Here is a 21,704-nt window from a genome sequence, read left to right on the forward strand (position 1 = left end):
GCTCAGTCAACCTCTCTTCATAAGATAAGCCCTCCGTTCCAGGCAGCATCCTGGTAAACCTCTGAACCCTCTCCAAAGCATTCACATCTTTTCTATAATAGGGTGACCAGAACTGAACATAGTATTCCAAGTGCGGTCTAACCAAAGTTTTATAGAGCTGCAACAAGATCTCACGGCTCTTAAACTCAATCCCCCTGTTAATGAAAGCCAAAACACCATATGCTTTCTTAACGACCCTGTCCACCTGGGTGGCAATTTTAAGGGATCTATGTACCTGCACACCAAGATCCCGCTGTTCCTCCCCAATGCCAAGGATCCTGTCTTTAATCCTGTACTCAACTTTCAAGTTCGACCTTCCAAAATGCATCACTTCGCATTTATCCAGGTTGAACTCCATCTGCCACCTCTCAGCCCATCTCTGCATCCTGTCAATGTCACGCTGCATCCTACAACAGTCCTCTATATTGTCAACGACACTTCCAACCTTTGTGTCGTCTGCAAACTTGCTGACCCATCCTTCAATCTCCTCATCCAAGTCATTAATAAAAATTATAAAGAGTAGAGGCCCAAGAACAGAGCCCAGTGGAACACCACTCACCACTGACTTCCAGGCAGAATATTTTCCTTCCACTATCATTCGCTGTCTTCTGTCGACCAGCCAATTCTGTATCCAGACAGCTAAATTTCCCTGTATTCCATTCCTCCTGACCTTCTGAACGAGCCTACCATGGGGAACCTTACTGGGTCTCTTACTGAAGTCCATATACACCACATCCACTGCTCGACCCTCATCAACATGTCTCGCAACATCCTCAAAGAACTCAATAAGATTTGTGAGGCATGACCTGCCCCTCACAAAGCTGTGCTGACTGCCTTTAATCAAGCCATGGTCGAGGAGAAAGTGAGGACTGCAGATGCTGGAGATCAGAGCTGAAAATGTGTTGCTGGAAAAGCGCAGCAGGTCAGGCAGCATCCAAGGAACAGGAGAATCGGCGTTTCGGGCATAAGCCCTTCTTCAGGAATGAGGAAAGTCATTCCTGAAGAAGGGCTTATGCCCGAAACGTCGATTCTCCTGTTCCTTGGATGCTGCCTGACCTGCTGCGCTTTTCCAGCAACACATCTTCAGCTCTTCCAGATGGTCATAAATCCTATCCCTCAGAATCCTTTCTAACACCTTGCAGACGACAGACGTGAGACTGACTGGTCTATAATTGCCGGGAATTTTCCTATTTCCTTTCTTGAAGAGAGGAATTACATTTGCCTCCCTCCAGTCCTCTGGTACGACTCTGATGGAGAGCGAGATGCAAAGATCTTTGCAAGCGGTGAAGCAATCACATTTCTCGCTTCCCAAAGCAGCTGAGGACAAATCTGGACTGGCCCTGGCGACTTGTCAATCTTAATGTTTGTCAAAATTTTCAGTATATCAGCTTCCTCAATCTCTATCTGTTCCAGCATGCTTACCTGCTCCTCAATGGTTTCATTCCTTTTCTTTAGTAAAGACAGAAGCAAAAAAACTCATTTAGGGCTTCCCCTACCTCCTCAGACTCTCTACACATGTTCCCTATGCTATCCCTGATCGGCCCTAGTCTTTATTTGATCATTCTCTTATTCCTCACATACGTGTAAAATGGCTTTGGATTCTCCCTAATCCTTCCTGCCAAGCCTTTTTCGTGCCCCCTCCTGGCTCTCCTCAGACCATTTTTGAGCTCCTTCCTCGCCTGCCTGTAATCCTCTAGAGCTGAGCAAGACTCTTGCTTCCTCCACCTTAGGTAAGCTGCCTTCTTTCTTTTGACGAGAAGCTCCTCCACTGTTGTCATCCAAGGTTCCTTTATCTTACCCCTTCTCGCCTGTCTCAGAGGGACACATTTGTGCATCACTCGCAACAACTGTTCCTTAAATAGTCTCCACATGTCTATAGTGCCCTTCCCACAGAACAGTTGCTCCCAGTACATGCTTCTGAGCAGGATAATTAGCCATGGTCATATTGAATGATGAAACAACCTCGAAGGGTTGAATGACCTACTCCTGCTCCTATGTTTTATGATCCTAAATTATGCTTAACAAATCTACTGAAATTTTTTGGGGAAATATATTGAGCAGAATGGATGAGGGTGGCCAGTACATATGTTTTATTTGGATTTTCAGAAGGCTTTTGATAAGATCCCTCAAGAGAATATTTGGCAAAATTAAAACAGATGGGATAGTGGATAATATTTTGACATGAATCAAAATTGGTTAACTGATAGGAAAGAATGGGGTTAAGTGGTTCTGAGGAAGGTTCACTGGACCCAAAATGTTAACTCTGATTTCTCTCTGCAGATGCCTCCAGACCTGCTGAGCTTTTCTAGCAATTTCATTTTTTGTATCTGATTTCCAGCATCCACAGTTCTTTCAGTTTTTATTTAAGGATTAAATAAACCAGGGGATTGCAAGGATCAGTGCTTGGGCCCCACTGTTCACTATAAGTGACCTGGATGGGAACCAAATGCAACATTTTCAAGTGTGTTGATGATACAAAACTGGGTGAGATCATGAGTTGTGAGGTGGCAGCAAGGAAGCTTCAAGGTGATTTAGACAAGTTGAGTGAGTGAGTAAACACAGTACAATGTGGCTAAATGTGAAGTTGTACAAAAACGGAAATTGTCGGGGAAATTCACCAGATTTGTCAGCATCTGTGGAGAAAAAGCAGAGTGAATGTTTCGGATCCAGTAACCCTTCCTCAGACCTTGTAATAGCTTACCTTATTTAGGTTATCCAATTTATCTAGCTCTTTCATTGAAGTGTGAAGTTATACACTTTGTAAAAAGCAGAAAGAAAGAGTATTATTTAAATGATATATTAGGAAGTATGGATGCACAAAGGGATATGGATGTCCTTGTACACCAATCAATAAAAGTAGACAGGCAGGTGCAGCAAACAATTAGGAAGGCAAATGATATATTAGCCTTCCTTGCAAGAGGATTTGAGTACTGAAGTAGGGAGGTCATCCTGCAGTTATACAGATCTTTGGTAGGCCACACCTGGAGTATTCTGTGCAGTTTTGACCTCCATACCTCAGAAAAGATAGATTTGCCAAAGAGTGAGTGCAGCAGAAGTTAACTACGCTCGTGCTAGGAATGGTAGCATTGTCCTATCAGGAGAGATTTCTTTGACTGGGCTTATAATCATTAGAATTTAAAAGAGTGAGAGGGATCTAATTGAAATAAATAAAATTCTAATAGGGCTGGAAAAACTAAATGCAGGGATGATGATTTCCTTATTTGGGAGACCAGAACCAGGGGACCCAGTCTCACAATACTGGATAGACCATTTACGACTGAGACGAGGAATATCTAGTCTCTCTAAGGATTGTGAACCTGAGCAGTTTTCTACCACAGAAGGTTGAGGCCAAGTCACTGAATATATTCAAGAAAGAAATAGATAAATTTCTAGATTTTAAATGCATCAAGGGGTATTGGGAGAAACTAAAAATATGGCATTGGGATGGAGGATCAACCAAGACAAGTTGTTGTGGACATCCTATGGTTCCTGCTCTTGAGGGTCAAAAAGTTGACTGAGCAGGTCTTTCTTTGCAGAGACCTTGAGCCAGTGGACATTGAATTTCCTGTCACACTTTTTGAGTTGAAGTTATGGAGATAGTGGTAATATAAGACAAAGAACTACAGATGCTGAAAATCTGAAACAAAAACAGAATTGCTGCAGAACTCAGCAGGTCCGGCTGCAACTGTGGAAAGAAAGCAAAGTCAGTGTTTTGAAACATTCCTTCAGAATGAGATCGTGCTTACCCCTGTAAGATCATCAAAGATGTTGCTGTAGCAGTATGCTGCATGCTTCAGATATGTCCAATTGGATCCTCCCTCTGTCCTGACATCACTTTGCAAGTATGGGGCTCGATGAATATTGTCAGTACTCTTGCCTGTTATTTCCACTGAAGTAATATACTGTTTGATTCAGTCAGCCTGTACTTGGAATGTATAGCTATGTATCTAGCGTATTGAAATTAATCAGCATTGAAATTTGTAAATGGATCAAAAGTTGCCATTTCCAGTGGTGTCCACTCTCCATCATCCTCAAGTTATCTCACAAAGACAAAGCATATCAAAAATTTGAACAACAAGCTGTGTGGACCATTTCACTTACGAGTGACCATATGAGTGGTATTTTCCTCCAACAGAATCCTACCATCAGTCCAAAAGAAATTTGCCATTGCGGAATTAGGAAATGTTTGTATCATGAATTTAAAGTCTGATAAGATGCCTTGTACAGAGGCCATATGTCTCAATGATTGGCTGATCAAATCAAACAACAGGTTCCTTTGATTGTCTTTAATACATAGAATGCAGATGATATTCAACAAGTGCATGCTGGGAAAAATCCAAAATGAAAATATCTGTTTTGTATGATTTTACAATTGGGTGGCATTTGGTGAACATTCTTGGGTGGACTAATAGCTATCACAATAGCAACCATTTTGAGGCAAATGCTCAAACTCAGAGAGTGAAATAAAATATTGCAGATTCTTGAAGTCTGAGGTAAAACTAAAGGTTTGCAAAATTTTGGGAGATCTAGCAGTATCAGTGGAGGGAGGACAGAGTTCTTGTTCCAATATGACTCTTCTTGTAAGTTTGCAACATGGCTAATATTACACCTGTTAGAAGCAGCATACATTGACAAATAGTGACCCATTTCTGAATGAAAATAATATGTTCAAGCCTGTGCCTTTTCTGTGCCTTTTTTTTAATAAACTTGGGAATCGTATAATTCGCCACTGCTTTATCTATGGCAACACCTTGACCAATTTTAGCCGACTAGCTAACCAATAGTACACTTTTTCACCTGTGTATGAGTTGTTGTGATTGTTTGATATTAGGATTCTTTTGTTTGTTCTGATGAGTACAAGATGAAAAGCTTTGGCAACATGCCTTTTTTATGGCAGTGTTCAAGTGGTATCACCAGACAACTGAAGTATATTCTTACTTCAGGCCAAATGTCAGCTAAATTTGCAAGTGGATAGTTCAGTGCAATCTAGCAGCACAGAAAGAGGAATTTAAAAGGGCAGCTTATAGTATGGCTTTTGCCCGAAACGTTTTACTGCTTCTCGGATGCTGCCTGAACTGCTGTGCTTTTCCAGCACCACTAATCCAGAATCTGGTTTCCAGCCTCTGCAGTCATTGTTTTTACCTAGTATGGTAAACAAGTCCTTTCCCCCAGATGTTTCGAGAGTAATGTCTATTTTGACAGAAAATAAAGGTCGAGTAGAAGAAAGATAATGAAAGCAGATCAGGAACTAAATAGCAACTGTGCTGTACACCAGTTTGCATCTCTTGGAGACGGGAGAATAAGGATATGTCTCTACTAGAAGAAATGTTTGTGAAAGTCTGCTTGTGGATAGTGGCGTCTGTCAACTCCTCAGCTACAGAGATCATGAAGCAAAGGATTTTAGTAAGAAGGAAAATCTTATTCGTGAGCTAAAAGGGTGACTGTTAGCCCCCTAGTTTTTGACAGAAAGAAACATGCTTTCCATATTCACCTTGTCAAGACCCTTCAGGGTCTTCTACGTTTCAATCAAGTCTCTTTTCGCTCTTGTAAACTCCATTGGAAACAAGCCAGACCGTCAAAGGTATCTTCATATAATAACCCAATGATTCCTGGTATCAATGTAGTTAACCTCCAGTGCATTTACATTCTTCTTTGAATAAGACCGAAATTGCGTACAGTATTTGAGATATGTTTTCACCTATGCACGTATGGCTGAACCATAACATCATAACTTTTATAATACATTCCTCTTGGAATAAGGGATAACTGCCATTAGCCTTGAGTATCAGCTGCATGTAATGCTTTGTTACTCCATCTCTCTCCATCTCTGAATTCGGCTGTCGTTCTTTGTTTAAATAACACTGTGCTATTTTATCCTTTTTCCAAAATGAACAGCTTCACATTTTTCAAAATTATATTCCATCTGACAGATTTTTGCCCACTTGCTCAACTTATTAACACCCATCAACAATCTCTTTTTATGTCTTCTCCACAACATGCTTTTCCACCTTTATGTCTACTGTGAATTTAACTACCATGCCTTCATTTCCCTCATCAAATTCATTGATGTAAATCATAAAAAGTTGAGGCCCCAGCACAGACTTTGCAGAATGTGATGAATGGATTCCTGCAGATCAGGCAACAATCCATTTATGCACTTTTATCGCCAGTCAGCCAGCCAATTCTATCCATGCTAATGTATTTACGTCTATTCAGTGGCTCTTTTATTTTCAGCAGTAACCTTTGATGTGGTATCTCATCAAATGCCTTCTGGAAATCCAAGTACAGTACATCTACATAGTGCATCTTAATCCTTCAAAGAACTCCATTAAATTGCTTAAACATATGCTAATACTTCCTGATTATAGAGTCATAGAGATGTACAGCATGGAAACAGATCCTTCGGTCCAACCCGTCCATGCTGACCAGATATCCCAACCAAATCTCGTCCCACCTGCCAGCATCCGACCCATATCCCTCCAAATCCCTCCTATTCATATACCCATCCAAATGCCTCAAATGTTGCAATTGTACCAATCTCCACCACTTCCTCTGGCAGCTCACTCCATACACGTACCACCCTCTGCGTGAAAACGTTGTCCTCTAGGTCTCTTTTATATATTTTCCCTCTCACCCTAAACCTATGCCCTGTAGTTCTGGACCCCCCGACCCCAGGGAAAAGACCTTGCCCTGTCCATGCCCCTCATAATTTTGTAAACCTCTATAAGGTCACCCCTCATCCTCCAAAGCTCCAGGGAAAATAGCCCCAGCCTGTTCAGCCTCTCCTTGTAGCTCAAATCCTCCAACCCTGGCAACATCCTTGTAAATCTTTTCTGAACCCTTTCAAGTTTCACAACATCTTTCCGATAGGAAGGAGACCAGAATTGCATGCAATATTCCAACAGTGGCCTAACCAATGTCATGTACAGCCGCAACATAACCTTCCAACTCCTGTACTCCATACTCTGACCAATAAAGGAAAGCATACCAAACGCCTTCTTCACTATCCTATCTACCTGCGACTCCACTTTCAAGGAGCCATGACCCTGCACTCCAAGATCTCTTTGTTCAGCAACACTCCCTAGGACCTTGCCATTAAGTGTATAAGTCCTACTAAGATTTGCTTTCCCAAAATGCAGCACCTCGCATTTATCTGAATTAAACTCCATCTGCCACTTCTCAGCCCATTGGCCCATCTAGTCGAGATCCTGTTGTAATCTGAGGTAACCCTCTTCGCTGTCCACTACACCTCCAATTTTGGTGTCATAGAACATAGAACAATACAGCACAGAACAGGCCCTTTGGTCCACGACGTTGTGCCGAACATTTGTCCTAGCTTAAGCACCCATCCATGTACCTATCCAATTGCTGCTTAAAGGTCGCCAATGATTCTGACTCTGCCACTCCCACAGACAGCGCATTCCATGCCCCCACCACTCTCTGGGTAAAGAACCTGCCCCTGACATCTCTCCTATACCTTCCACCCTTCACCTTAAATTTATGTCCCCTTGTAACATTCTGTTGTACCTGGGGAAAAAGTTTCTGACTGTCAACTCTATCTATTCCTCTGATCATCTAATAAACCTCTATCAAGTCACCCCTCATCCTTCGCCGTTCCAATGAGACAAGGCCTAGCACTCTCAACCTATCCTCGTACGAACTATTCTCCATTCCATGCAACATCCTGGTAAATCTTCTCTGCACCTTCTCCAAAACTTCCACATCTTTCCTAAAGTGAGGCGACCAGAACTGCACACAGTACTCCAAATGTGGCCTAACCAAAGTCCTGTACAGCTGCAACATCACTTCACGACTCTTGAATTCAATCCCTCTGCTAATGAACGCTAATACACCATAGGCCTTCTTACAAGCTCTATCCACCTGAGTGGCAACTTTCAAAGATCTATGAACATAGACCCCAAGATCCCTCTGCTCCTCCACCTTACTAAGAACCCTACTGTTAACCCTGTATTCCGCATTCTTATTTGTCCTTCCAAAATGGACAACCTCGCACTTGACAGGGTTGAACTCCATCTGCCACTCCTCAGCCCAGCTCTGCATCATATCTAAGTCCCTTTGCAGCCGACAACAGCCCTCCTCACTATCCACAACTCCACCAATCTTTGTATCATCTGCAAATTTACTGACCCACCCTTCGACTCCCTCTTCCAAGTCATTAATAAAAATTACAAACAGCAGAGGACCCAGAACTGATCCCTGCGGAACTCTACTTGTAACTGGGCTCCAGGCTGGATATTTACCATCTACCACCACTCTCTGACTTCGACCTGTTAGCCAGTTTTCTATCCAACTGGCCAAATTTCCCTCTATCCCATGCCTCCTGACTTTCCGCATAAGCCTACCATGGGGAACCTTATCAAATGCCTTACTAAAATCCATGTATACTACATCCACTGCTCTACCCTCATCCACATGCTTGGTCACCTCCTCAAAGAATTCAATAAGACTTGTAAGGCAAGACCTACCCTTCACAAATCCGTGCTGGCTGTCCCTAATCAAGCAGTGTCTTTCCAGATACTCATAAATCCTATCCCTCAGTACCCTTTCCATTACTTTGCCTACCACCGAAGTAAGACTAACTGGCCTGTAATTCCCGGGGTTATCCCTATTCCCTTTTTTGAATAGGGGCACAACATTCGCCACACTCCAGTCCCCTGGTACCACCCACTTTGACAGTGAAGACGAAAAGTTCATTGCCAACAGTTCTGCAATTTCTTCTCTTGCTTCCCAAATATTCCTCGGATATATCCTGTCAGGCTCGGGGGACTTGTCTATCCTCAAGTTATTCAAAATGTCCAACACATCTTCCTTCCTAACAAGTATCTCCTCTAGCTTACCAGTCCATTTCACACTCTCCTCTTCAACAATACGGTCCCCCTCGTTTGTAAATACTGAAGAGAAGTACTTGTTCAAGACCTCTCCTATCTCTTCCGACTCAATACACAGTCTCCCACTACTGTTCTTGATCGGACCTACCCTCGTTCTCGCCATTCTCATGTTTCTCACATACGCATAAAATGCCTTGGGGTTATCCTTGATCCTATCCGCCAAAGATTTTTCATGCCCTCTCTTAGCTCTCCTAATCCCTTTCTTCAGCTTCCTACTGGATATCCTGTATCCCTCCAATGCTCTGTCTGAACCTTGTTTCCTCAACCTTATGTAAGCCTCCCTCTTCCTCTTTACAAGACATTCAACCTCCCTCGTCAACCAAGGTTCCCTCACACGACCATCTCTTTCCTGTCTGACAGGTACATACATATCAAGGACACGTCGTATCTGTTCCTTGAAAAAGTTCCACATTTCCACGACATCCTTCCCTGACAGCCTATGCTCCCAACTTATGCTCCTGTCTTACAGCATCGTATTTACCCTTCCCCCAATTGTAAAACCTACCCTGTTGCACGCACCTATCTCTCTCCATAACCAAGGTGAAAGTCACAGAATTGTGGTCACCATCACCAAAATGTTCACCCACTAACAAGCCCATCACTTGTCCCGGTTCGTTACCAAGTATCAAATCCAATATGGCCTCCCCTCTGGTCGGACAATTTACATACTGAGTTAGAAAAGCTTCCTGGACACACTGCACAAACACCGCCCCTCCAATCTACTTGATCTAAAGAACTTCCAATCAATATTTGGGAAGTTGAAATCATCTGCAAACTTACTAACTGTACCTCTTATGCTCACATCCAAATTATTTATATAAATGTCAAAAAGTAGAGGACCCAGCACTGATCCTTGCGGCACTCCACTGGTCACAGGCCTCCAGTCTGAAAAACAACCCTCCACCACCACCACCACCCTCTGTCTTCTACCTTTGAGCCAGTTCTGTATCCAAATGGCTAATTCTCCCTGTATTCCATGAGATCTAGCATGAGTCTCCCTTGCATGTTTTTTAAATGCGCAGCTACAATCTTTAACAATTGTTTCCAACATCTTCCATATGACAGACATCAAACTAACTGGCCTAGTTTCCTGTTTTCTACCTTCTTCCCTTCTGGAATAAGAATAATGTTAGCATACTTAACCTTGCGAAGGTCCCTCATGAACCTGTAAGAGACACGTGGTACATTTGAACATGATTGGCAGGGAAAGGTCTCTGGTTCATGCAACCTGTCACATCCAGTTACAAAAATAAGTGTATCAGAAACTTCCCAACCCTTAAACCGTATTATCTCCTGGTGGAGAGAAGAAAGGAGCCCAAGCTAACTCAGTGAGGGGAAAGCGACTGGAAACTTTTTTCTCACTCTCATATGGCAATCAAATTAATCCAGGCCATTGTGTGAATGGGCAATTATTCACTGCTTATTTTTTTATTCAGATGATCAAAACTCAACCAGGTACCAGACCAGCGCATAACAGAACTGAAACAGAAGTAAGGCAAGGGAATAATGATGAGCGAAGGGGGTTGGTGAAGAGAACAGGGAAAGGAAGGCGGGTTGCATAGCCAAATGAGGACAAGGACCAGACGAAGAATTAATAACAAAATTAGAGGGTGGAATAATAGATTGAATATCGGAGAACCATCCAAAACATGCACATGAATGAACACAATGCAAACCTATATTAATAACAAGATCGAGATTAAATGAGATAAACAGAATGGAGAGATGATGATATAAAACAACCCAATATTGTAGATGGGCAGGCGGATTAGGTTATTTATACACACCGTTGATCATCCAGTAGTCAATGACCAGGTTTACATTAAGTAGTTAAAGAGACCATGCATACAGAAGCAGTTAGAGGAGGAAACCATAAGCTATGCAGGTGATTGTTTAATGTGTTGAGGAAGCACATAAAGAGTGAGATTGTTAAAATCCAACAGAGTTTGACCTGAGAATGCAGAAAGAGATTTTCGAGACCGCGTGCTAGTGGTGCATATCTGCAGATTTGCTGAAGCATGAGAACATGCTGGAACAAGTCGAGTGAAATCCAGAAAGTAAGGACAATAAAGTTAGTTGTTTGTGAGTACAGAACTTTAGTATTGCTGAAAAACAACCTTGCACTCATCAGGGCAATTTACAATAATACCAATCTAACAGAAAAGCCAACACTTATCGTGGAGGAGAGTAGGACACTGGTTGACCTGTGGACCTGATTGGTAGCACGACTGCTATGGCAAATGCTATGCTGTGGGATACTAGCTACACTGATCAGATCATTTCTTACTACATATTATGGAAACTTAGGAATGACCCAAAGTGTGTCACCTTTTGTCCTGAAAAGTGGCCAGTTTACTTTAAATTATCTTGGGATATTAAGGGACCTCAAAGTTTTGAGGTATATGAAAGTTAGCAGTTTTATGCTGCCAGTATGCATTTGCAAAAGTAGTGATGTTTGCCACTAGCAGGTGCTGCTGTCAAGCCAAAAGGGCATTCTTCCTATGCAAATGGATAATATCACGTATGAACAAAGTATGTTGACCGCACACCCCAAGGATTGGTGGGTCATGATTAACAGGATATCCATTCTTTTGTTCACAGCAACCCTTACCTAATTAACACATGCTTACAAAATGCACAACAAAGTGTACATCATTTGATGTGATTCTACAATTGGGCAACATTTGCTGAAAAATCCTGAGGATGTGAATAATTTCACTGACAACGAATTTAAGATTGTCATTTAAGTTTGCAATGTGAAACACCTGCTTGTACTTTGATGACTAGAAGAATGTGTTCATGCGTTGTTCCTGTTGTAATTCATCAAAATAGGTAACAGCCAATTCTTTGTTCATTTCTCAGGGTAGTGAATTGACCAATTAGAGTTAACCATCAATTGTCATTAGGTGGTGTATTCTTCATGGCATTCTCTGTACCAGAGTCTACTTGCTCACGGTTGCACTCATATACTGTCTACACTTGTTCCCCTTAAATTGATATTTCTGAGAATTGCACTTGAGTGCCAAAAAAAGATTTAGATAAAATGTGTCTTTTTTTTCAAAAGTACTCAAATTGCAAAAATCATGGAAACAGAACCAAATGCCATGTAGATTCAAAGCTTTAGGTCCATTTGAACAGTTGCAATAAAGACCACTGAAGTCTATTATTCCCTGGCTTTTTGTGGCATTTGCATTTTGAGCCCATCCATTCACTTTATACTTAATAGTTGTGTAATGTCCTTCAAAAACATTAAGACCATGTCTGGAACAATCCTGGAAAATTACTACAGCCCACTTAAGCAATCAACAACACTTCAAAGACCACAATGGTTGTTATCACTACGTAATTCCAATTTACTTCAAGAAACAGCTGAAGGCACTTAATACTGGAACAGTTATGAGCCATAGATACCATAGAATCCCTACAGTGTGGAAACAGGTCCTTTGGTTTAACAAATCCACACTGACCCTCCGAAGAGTAACCCACCCAGACCAATTCCCCTTCTCCATTACTCTATATTTACCCTAACTTATGCACCTAACCTACACATCCCTGGACACTATGGACAATTTAGCATGGCCAATCCACCTAACCTGCACGTCTTTAGAAAGTGGGAGGAAACCGGAGTACCCAGAGGAAACCCAGGCAGACACTGGGAGAATGTGCAAACTCCACACAGATAATCCCCCGAGGCTGGAAATGAACCTGGGTCCCTGGCGCTGTGAGGCAGCAGTGCTAACCACCGATTCATCATGCCGCCCAGAGCCCTGAGAATATTCCGGAAATAGTACTGAAGACGTATCCTCCAGAACTAACCATACCCATGGTGAAGCTACTGGTGTTGGAGATCACCACAGTCTAATGAGAATTTAGGGCTGCTCTCTCATTAGAGAGAGAAATCTGATGCTGGTTCAACCTATGAGGCACCACCCCTCAGATGAAGGGAGAGGCTGAGAAGAAGCATCCTTCATAGTAACCTTGCCTACTTTGGGAATTGAACTGCAAACAAGCCATGCAGGCAACTGAGCTAAATGGCAAAACTGGCATCCACCCAGAAAAACAGAAAATTATTCAGCTATATCTTTTGCGTAATAAGCAGGACAGATTCAACCCAGCCAGTTACCATCCTATCAGTCTATTCTTCAGCATTAATAAAGTGATGAAAAGGGGTCATAACAATTCTACTGAGCAGCACTAACTTCAAAATAATTTGCTCATTGATGCTCAGTTTGAGTTCCATTGTGGCCATTCACCTGCTGACCTCCTTACAGCCTTGGTTCAAACATTGACAAAAGAGTCAGGTAAGGTGAGACTAGCAGCCCTTGATATCAAGATGGCATTTCACAAAGTGCAGCATCATGGGAGGAATGGAAAACCGGCGTCAGTGAGAATCAGTGGGAAAACTCTTCGCTGTTTGGAGTCGTACCTGGCACAAAACAAGATGGTTGTGGCTGTTGGAGATTAGTCATCTCAGCTTCAGGACATCTCTGCAGGAATTCTAGTGGTAGTGTCCTCGGCTGTACTATCATCAGTGACCTTCCTTATTCATAAGGTCAAAAATGGGGACGTTTGCTGATGATTGCATATTGTTCAACACCATTATCAACAATTCAGGAACTGAAACAATCTGTGTCTAAATGTAACAGTATCTGGACAGTATCCACAACTTGGGTTGAAAGGTGGCAAGTATCATTTGGACTCTCAAATGTAATACAATGCCCATCTCCAAAAAGAGAGAATCCGTCCATTGCCCCTTGATTCAAAGGTGTTAGCATCACTGAATCCCTCCCTAACAATACCCTAGGGGTTACTGTTGGCCAGAAACTGAACTTGCCATATAAATATTGTGGTTACAAAACCAGTCAGAGGCTACAAGTAGTGCAGCACATAATTCACTACCTGACTCCCCAAAGCCTGTCCACCATCTGCAAAGCACAAATCAGGAGTGGATGGAGTACTCTCCACTTGCCTAGATGAGTGCAGCTTGAATAACAATGAAGAAGCTTGAAACCATCCAAGGCAAAGCAATCTGCACGACATATACTCCCTTCACCATTGATGCTCAATTGCTGCAATGTGTCCCATCCAGAAGATGCACTGTGGAAACTTAGCAAAGATCCTTCTACAGCACCTTCCAAACCCACAAACGCTACCATCTAGGGCAAGGACAGCAGATGCATGGGAACACCACCCCTTGCAAGTTCGCCTCTGAAATCATTCACCATGCTAACTTGGAAATATATCATACTTCCTTCAGTGTTGCTGGTTCCAAATTCTGAAAGTCCCTCCTAAAGGACATTGTGGGTCAACCTACAACACGTGGGCTACAGTGTTTCAAGAAAGCAGCTCATCACGTTCTCAAAGGAAAGTATGGATGGCCAGTAAATGCTGGCCTGACCAGTGAAGCCCAAATGCTCTACATGAATTACAAAAGCACATTTTTTTTGCGAAATTGGATATCTTCCATTCTCAGGAGCTGATCTAGCTTAAATATCTGCAGTGAATGTCTCTATACTGCATTTGCTGGAAACTTATAGCAGAGCCTAATGCCTCTGGAATGGTCCACTTTGTAGTGCATAACCTGTCCTATTGCTTATTAATGTGTATCAATGTCTTCTACTTTTCCCTTGCCTTCCAACTTAAGAAACCAATCCAAATAACCAAAATCTAATTCATTCTTTGTTTTAAAGACCAAAGTTTTGCATCTGTTGATTTCTTTGCTTTTCTAAAGTCAAAATGCCTCATTCTGTCAGCCTCTCTTGTTAACTGTAGGCTCTTCAAACTTGGTTTCACTTATGTTTTCCTTCTCTGAATCTTTCCCAGGATCTCGAGATCCTTCACCATTTCTAGGGACCAAAATTGAACATTGTTTCAGGTGCAATCAGTCTCTGGTTTTGTGCAAACATGGAATATATTTGTAGACTTTGATTCACATAGGTTTAAACTGAAGTGCAGGTTTCATCATGTGATTTTATCATGATAAATTGATGATCACTTCAAGATTTATTCATTTTAGTCATTCCATAAGATTTATTTAAAAATTAGAAATCGGCCATTAATTTGGGATTGATTCCAGGTATTATTGTATTTGAATAAATTTAAAATCTAAATCACACGTGAAATAGAGCTTGTTGTTCAAAGCTATTGCTACTAAATTCTACTAGTTGCCTCAGCTCCTACTCCACTCTCTTCAGTTTGTGCAAAGTCATGGCCAGAAATCTTCGGGCATTATCATCCACTTGCACAATGCAGTCACAATGTACAATTGATTAATGTAAAATATTTCCAGCTGTACTTTGAGAATTTAAGTTTAAAGGAATAGCTAATTTCTTTCTTTCTTTCTTTCCACGGAGCAAATTTCCCTTGTCATTGCTGAAACTGTAAGCTGAACCACTCTACCGTTAGCCTGAGAACGTTTAAAATATTATTTTGAGTAAATATGGTTTTGGTGTTTTGTCTTATGTTTTCGTCACATTGTTTTCAAGAATAAATTAATCTAAAAAGTATTTTCAATTATTTCAATATACATCAGGGCACAGCCTTCTACTAAAGGGAAGACCCTTTAAAACTGAGAAAATGAGAAACTTCTTTAGTCTGAGAGTGATGAATCTGTGGAATTCATTGCCACAGAAGGCTGAGGGGGGGAGGTCATTGAGTATATTTAAAACAGAGAAGGATAAGTTCTTGTTTGCCAAGAGGATCAAAGGTTATAGGGAGAAAGCAGGAAAATGGGGTTGAAAAACCTATCGGCCATGATCAATTGGCGGATTCGACTTGATGGGCTGAATGGACTAATTTTTCCTCCTGTGTCTTATGGTCTAATGATTTGCAGCTTTTAGACTTGGCTTATTTTCATTCATTGTGTCGGTTTTAATCGAAACGTTTATGTGTCTGGTTTGAGTTGTACAGAAGTCTTAAAGTGAATAGTAGCCTTTGCTGTACCAAATGCGTGGTCACTATTGAGTTTGCTTCATTTCAAGTTTAGAATGAAGTACCAATGTATTATGTGAATCAAGTGTGGGTTTTACAGTAAACTTGTAATGTGGAACTGTTCTTCGAATTGAACAACAATTACATAATGTCAACTTTTTTTTCTAACAAGTTGTTATTTTCCACAAGTTACAGAAGAACTCAATTCAGGACAAAATTAAAGTTGGAGTTTTATGATATATTTATGTGTCTTGATGTGATCCAAAAAGTTAACATTAACTTATTTCTACCACAGTGCCCGATGATGCTGAAAATGAGGGAGATGCCTTGTTGCAATTTACTGCAGAGTTTTCTTCAAGGTAATTTTTTTTTCCATTAAAGGAGAGCTCCATGCTTTTTTAAAACATCTGTTGAGCGAAGTTTTCTCTATTATCAGATAATTAAGAAATTTAAATGTCATCCTAAATTTAAATCAATTCAGAATGATCACTGCAAAGAAAATAGACGAATAAGGAATTATAAGTGGGTGAGAAGAATTGTGACTTCTCATTCAGTGACACAATCTAAAATGATAATTGAAGCTTCAGGAATGTAGTGAAGGTGAATTAGACTGTGTAACAATAATAGCAGATAATTGCTGACTTGTAAATGGAAAACCCCAGAGACCAAAATAATAAACATTGGTTGATTTAAATATACATACTCTTTCATGCTTACCTCAGTGCTGCTCCATTAACAGGCCAATTTTCCCTTGCGGTGAGCAAGGGAAAAAGACATACTGCAAGTGGAGAAATATTAAAATATTCTGACAGTTGCTGATTTTTCTAGACACTTTGTTGACTCTGATGCAAATGTACTTGCTGCCTCCAATTATTACAGAGGAACATGAGTAGACCATTCAGCTTGTCGAGTCTGCTCCACCATTTTAATACAATTATGGATGATCAGTCATTTCAATGACCATTACCCACACTATCCCCATAACTGTGTGCCATTGATGGTCAAAAAAGTTATCAAGCTCAACTTGAAGTGTGCTCAGAGCTTCCACAGCCCTCAAGTAGAGAATTCAAAGATTATCACTCTTGGAGTAAAAGAAATTCTCCTCATCTTGGTTTTAATGACATTCCCCGTTTTTTTAAATTATGCCTCTCATTCTTGATTCCCTAACCAGGGGAAATATTTTACCGACATCTACCCTATCTATCTCTTTAAAATACTTAAAAGTTTCAATGACATCATCTCTCCTTGCTCAAAACTCGAGAGAATAGAGGCCTATTTTGCCTAAACACTCATTGACAGTCCCATCATTTTGCAAGCAAGTCTGCTGAACCTTTGTTGTCAAAAAGTGTGGTGCTAGAAAAGCACAGCAGGCCAGGCAGCATCTGACGACCAGGAGAATTGACGTTTCCCACGCTTTACTGAAATCCATATAGATCATGTCCACCACTCTGCCCTCATCAATCCTCTTTGTTACTTTTTCAAACAACTCAAGTCAAGTTTGTGAGACATGATTTCCTGCGCACAAAGCCATATTGATTATCCCTAATTAGACTTTCCAAATATGTGAAAATCCTGTCCCTCAGGATTCCCTCCAACAACTTGTCCACCACCAACGTCAGGTTCATCGGTCTATAGTTCCCTGGCTTTTCCTTACCACCTTTCTTAAGTTGTGGTATCATGTTAGCCAACCTCCAGTCTTCCGGCACCTCGCCTGTGACTATTGATGATACAAATACCTCAGCAAGGGGCTCAGCAATTACTTCCCTGGCTTCCCACAGAGTTCCACGGTACACCTGATCAGGTCCTGGGTATTTATCCACCTTTGTGCGTTTCAAGACATCCAGCACCACCACCTCTGTAATATGGATATTTTTCAAGCTGTCACCATCTATTTCCCTACATTCAATATCATCCCTGTCACACCTGCCCCAGAAGAGATCCCAGTGCCTCTGAAATCTGATACGTTCCCTCCTACATCAGTTCTTCAGCTAAGTATTCAGTCAATTGACCCTAATGTTCTTCTGCTGATTGACATATGGCACTGAGAATAATTCTGAATTTTTGTTCTAAAGTTCCTGCTTTTCAATTTCCTTCCTAACTCCCTGAACTTTGCTTTCAGGATCTCATTCCCCTTCTTAACATAGTGCTAAAGCAGATCACAACTTCTGGCTGAACCCCTTCCCCTAGAAGGATGTCCTGGAGCCACTCCATGACATCTATGAACCATGCACCAAAGAGGCAACACATCATCTTTGAGTCCTGCTTCATGATGCAGAAATGCCTGTTTGATCCCCTGAGTATGGAATTCCCTATCATTTTTGCCCCTATTTTTCTCTATCCCTACTCTGTACAGCTGAGATACAGGTGCACTCATTGAGGAAACACCGCCTTCATTGATTTTGGAAACTACTGTCAATTAGCATGCACAGTAGACTCAGGAGACTTCTGCACTCCATGCCTGGTTTTCTTAGACTGTTTGATAATCATCCATTCTTTCTCTGCCTCACTTATGGGCAACAGTGACTCAAGCTCAGGTTTTAGAAGCCAAAACTCAAGCTTGTGTTGCCAGTGATACTTCGTACAGATGTATTTGTCTGGGGCACGTGATGTATCCATGATTGCACATACCCCAAGAGGTATATGCCATGTCTCCCTGCTGACTTACTGTCCCGTAATTAACTAACAATTGAACTTTACTTACATCAACTTTATTTTCCTTTAGTTTTATTTGATTATATTATTTTACTTCAACTTGATTCAATTTTATCTCTCTTGCTACTTCTTACTCTGCATTCTTTTTAAACTTGTTCACTCCATTCTTGGTGCTGGGTTCAGAATGAAGCTAATCCATACTTTCTGCACTGTTCTTAAACTTGTTGGCCCCTCTCTCAGCTCTGTGCTCGGAATCAACTGTCCGCGATCTTTTAAAACTTGCTGCCTCCTCGCTTGGTGATGTGTTCAAAGTTTTCACCACTGTCTTAATGCTCAGGAAAGGCCAGCTGCTGACTTGTAAGCTACCTGATTCGCACATACTACCCATGAGTCTTCATTGAAAGATGTGAAGCAGGAGACTCACCATCTTTTCAGCTGGCAGCCAAGGGCCTAGACACCGGCACACAATTCCACCCCTCTTTGCTTTTCATTTCATTCTTTGCTTCTTCTTTGAACATCCTATTTTCTGCCAGCTTTCATTTGTATTATCACCCCGACATCTGTCATGTACATGCTCTTCATTCTTCAATTGCAACAACATTTGCAAAATATAGCAGACCAAATATTGAAAGAAATCATGTTGATCCCCAACAAAGTAATGGAAAAGCACTTGACCAACAAGCCAACGTTCGTATTTAGTTTTCCTTCATCTCACTGATGTACTGTTTTCCTTCGAACTTCGGAGGCTGAGGGGTGACCTCATAGTGATTTATAAAATCATGAGGGTCATGGGTAGGATAAATAGACAAAGTTTTTTTCCACTGTGGTGGGGGAGTCCAGAACTAGAGGGCATAGGTTTAGGGTGAGAGGAGAAAGATATAAAAGGGATCTTACGGGAACTTCTTCATGCAGAGGATGGTGCGTGTATGGAATGAGCTGCCAGAGGAAGTGGTGGCGGCTGATACAATTGCAACACTTAAAAGGCATCTAGATGGGTATATAAATAGGAAGGGTTTGGAGGGATATCTGCCAAGTGCTGGCAAATGAGACTAGATTAGGTTAGGATATTTGGTTGAGATGGACGAGTTGGACCAAAGGGTCTGTTTCTGTGCTGTACATCTCTATGACACTATGATTATTCTTTCCCTCATACAGCTGTTGAGGTCTTCAAAGTTGCTCGTTGTGGTCATTCCAATTAGAAGTATTCAATTTTCTCTGCTGGATTTGTGTTAGTACAAAGCGAGCTTCATTATTGTTTCTGTCAGAAATAAAATCTTTCATGTATGATTTATCTATTGTCATTGATTGTTAACTGTTTTACAGCAATATTTTTGCTCATGATACCGGTCATCTGTAGTTAACTTCTGGATTTGTTCTTCATCAGATATTGAGTCTGGCATTGTTTTGCTTCAAGTGTCCTGTTAAATATGCATTTTTGTTGGCGTTTTACATTGTTGTACAATACTCTATTTGAATCGCGAGTATGATGTTGAACTGTTACAGACATATATTTTGGAAGCTACCAAAACCATTGGTGAATATATTTCAATTTACATTTTTATGTCATTATTTGAAATATTCTGCAAAGTGTGGCATCAAGAAGCCTTAGTAAAATTTTAGAGAGTGGGAATCAGGGTAGGACGCCAAGTCTTCAGTGAAAGGATTCATATCAAGACCAAAAGAAAATGGCAAACCTTTTTAGAGACTAACCACCTCAGTCCCTGTAGAAGTTCTTCAGAGACACAGAGCAGTCGATCATTGCTTGATTACATTCAAACTAAATTAGTTCGCCATCTTCTATGGATCCCGTCCTGCTTGGATCAGCAAGCATTTCATAGAATTGGTAGAGCATGTTGTAATTTTTCTTTCTTTTAAGTGAGCCTCTGCAACTTGCCACTTCTCGCCCTCCTCTGGCTATGTCACATTTTGTAAGCTTGGTGTAGATGGACCTGAGAAGTGCTAAAGCAGGTTTCAGTACTTGCCTCCATGTGGAATGATTGGATGCAATATTTTCCCCAGAGAGCTCTGCTCTTTTGCAGACTCTCTGAAAACAAACTTTGTCGGCATAAGTGTCCTTGGGTGAACTCACCTGGATGTTCATGGATGCTAATATTACAAACCATTGATTAAGTATGGTATAAAATAAAAATGTATCCAGTAAGATTGTTTAGGTTTATATCCTTTTATTTCAAATAACAGAAACCCAACCCTCAATGGTGCCTTCTGTATTCTCCTGTGGGTAAATTTGGAGGGAGTTTTTTGTCAAGTTTTAAGGGAGAAAGGTGGATAATCTTGGCAATGACAGGGTTCCTAATTCAGTGGTAATGTTGGGATCATCTGATTTTTATGAGGTAATCTAAGGCATACTGTTTTCATTATATATAAGGTGTATGTGTACAGTAAATGTTTTATTGAGTGGTCATCCATTGTACTTAATTGTCAGCAAATGTGGCATGTTAACTTTTTACATACTTGAAAAAGTCAAACAATTGAGTATATTGTAAAAATCTTTCACTGAAGTGAAATGTAGATAATTTATAGTTAACAATTGTATTTTGGCTGGACAACACATGGGATGAAACAAATTGCTTTAGAGATTGGAAAGGCAAGTTTCTATGTGAATGGTAAGCATTAACTCGAACTTTCCTTTGTTTACTGAATCTGTGTTGTCTTATGTTGTAAAAGAAGTTCGGGTCATCAATCTTACAGTAGACGTCATGGCAAGATGAGATTTATAGAGATGTTTAAAATTGAAGGTTTAATTAGAGTAAGCAAAGAGAAACTTCCTCAATTGGCTGAAGAATTAATAACTCGATGTTACAGCTTGAAGGAACTTGGCAAAAAAAAATTGGAGATGATCTTATGAAATGTCTACTTACACAACAAATTGGATTCACCACTTGATTGGACACTGAATACACTTGCCAATTCTCACTTTCAAATGCAATCAAATAAATACTTACAGAAGCAAGAAATAAAGGGATATGGGGAAATATTGGAACCATGGGACTAATTGCATTAGTATTCAAAAGAGACTGGCGAGAATAATGACCTTGTTTGTTAACTTAATGTTCTCTGTTATAAATGGTATGTTACCCTTCATTGCGAGGGCTTGGATTAGATGTGTGAAGATGCATTACTGTAATTACATAAAATTTTGGTAATACCATACCT

At 40.9% G+C, this 21,704-nt stretch overlaps 1 protein-coding gene across 1 annotated transcript in view; it reads left to right on the top strand.

Annotated features, from left to right (window-relative positions):
- Nucleotides 1-21,704, top strand: part of faf1 (Fas (TNFRSF6) associated factor 1) — a 414,762-nt gene that overhangs the window by 265,963 nt on the left and 127,095 nt on the right. The window contains exon 11 of the mRNA XM_043699221.2: nt 16,174-16,237. Within this exon, the coding sequence (XP_043555156.1) occupies nt 16,174-16,237 (64 nt within the window). The remainder of the gene's footprint in view (nt 1-16,173; nt 16,238-21,704) is intronic.

The sequence above is a fragment of the Chiloscyllium plagiosum genome, unplaced genomic scaffold (assembly GCF_037043375.1).
Source record: "Chiloscyllium plagiosum isolate Xiang-an unplaced genomic scaffold, Cpla_swu_hap1 HiC_scaffold_9, whole genome shotgun sequence".
Taxonomy (NCBI): domain Eukaryota; kingdom Metazoa; phylum Chordata; class Chondrichthyes; order Orectolobiformes; family Hemiscylliidae; genus Chiloscyllium; species Chiloscyllium plagiosum.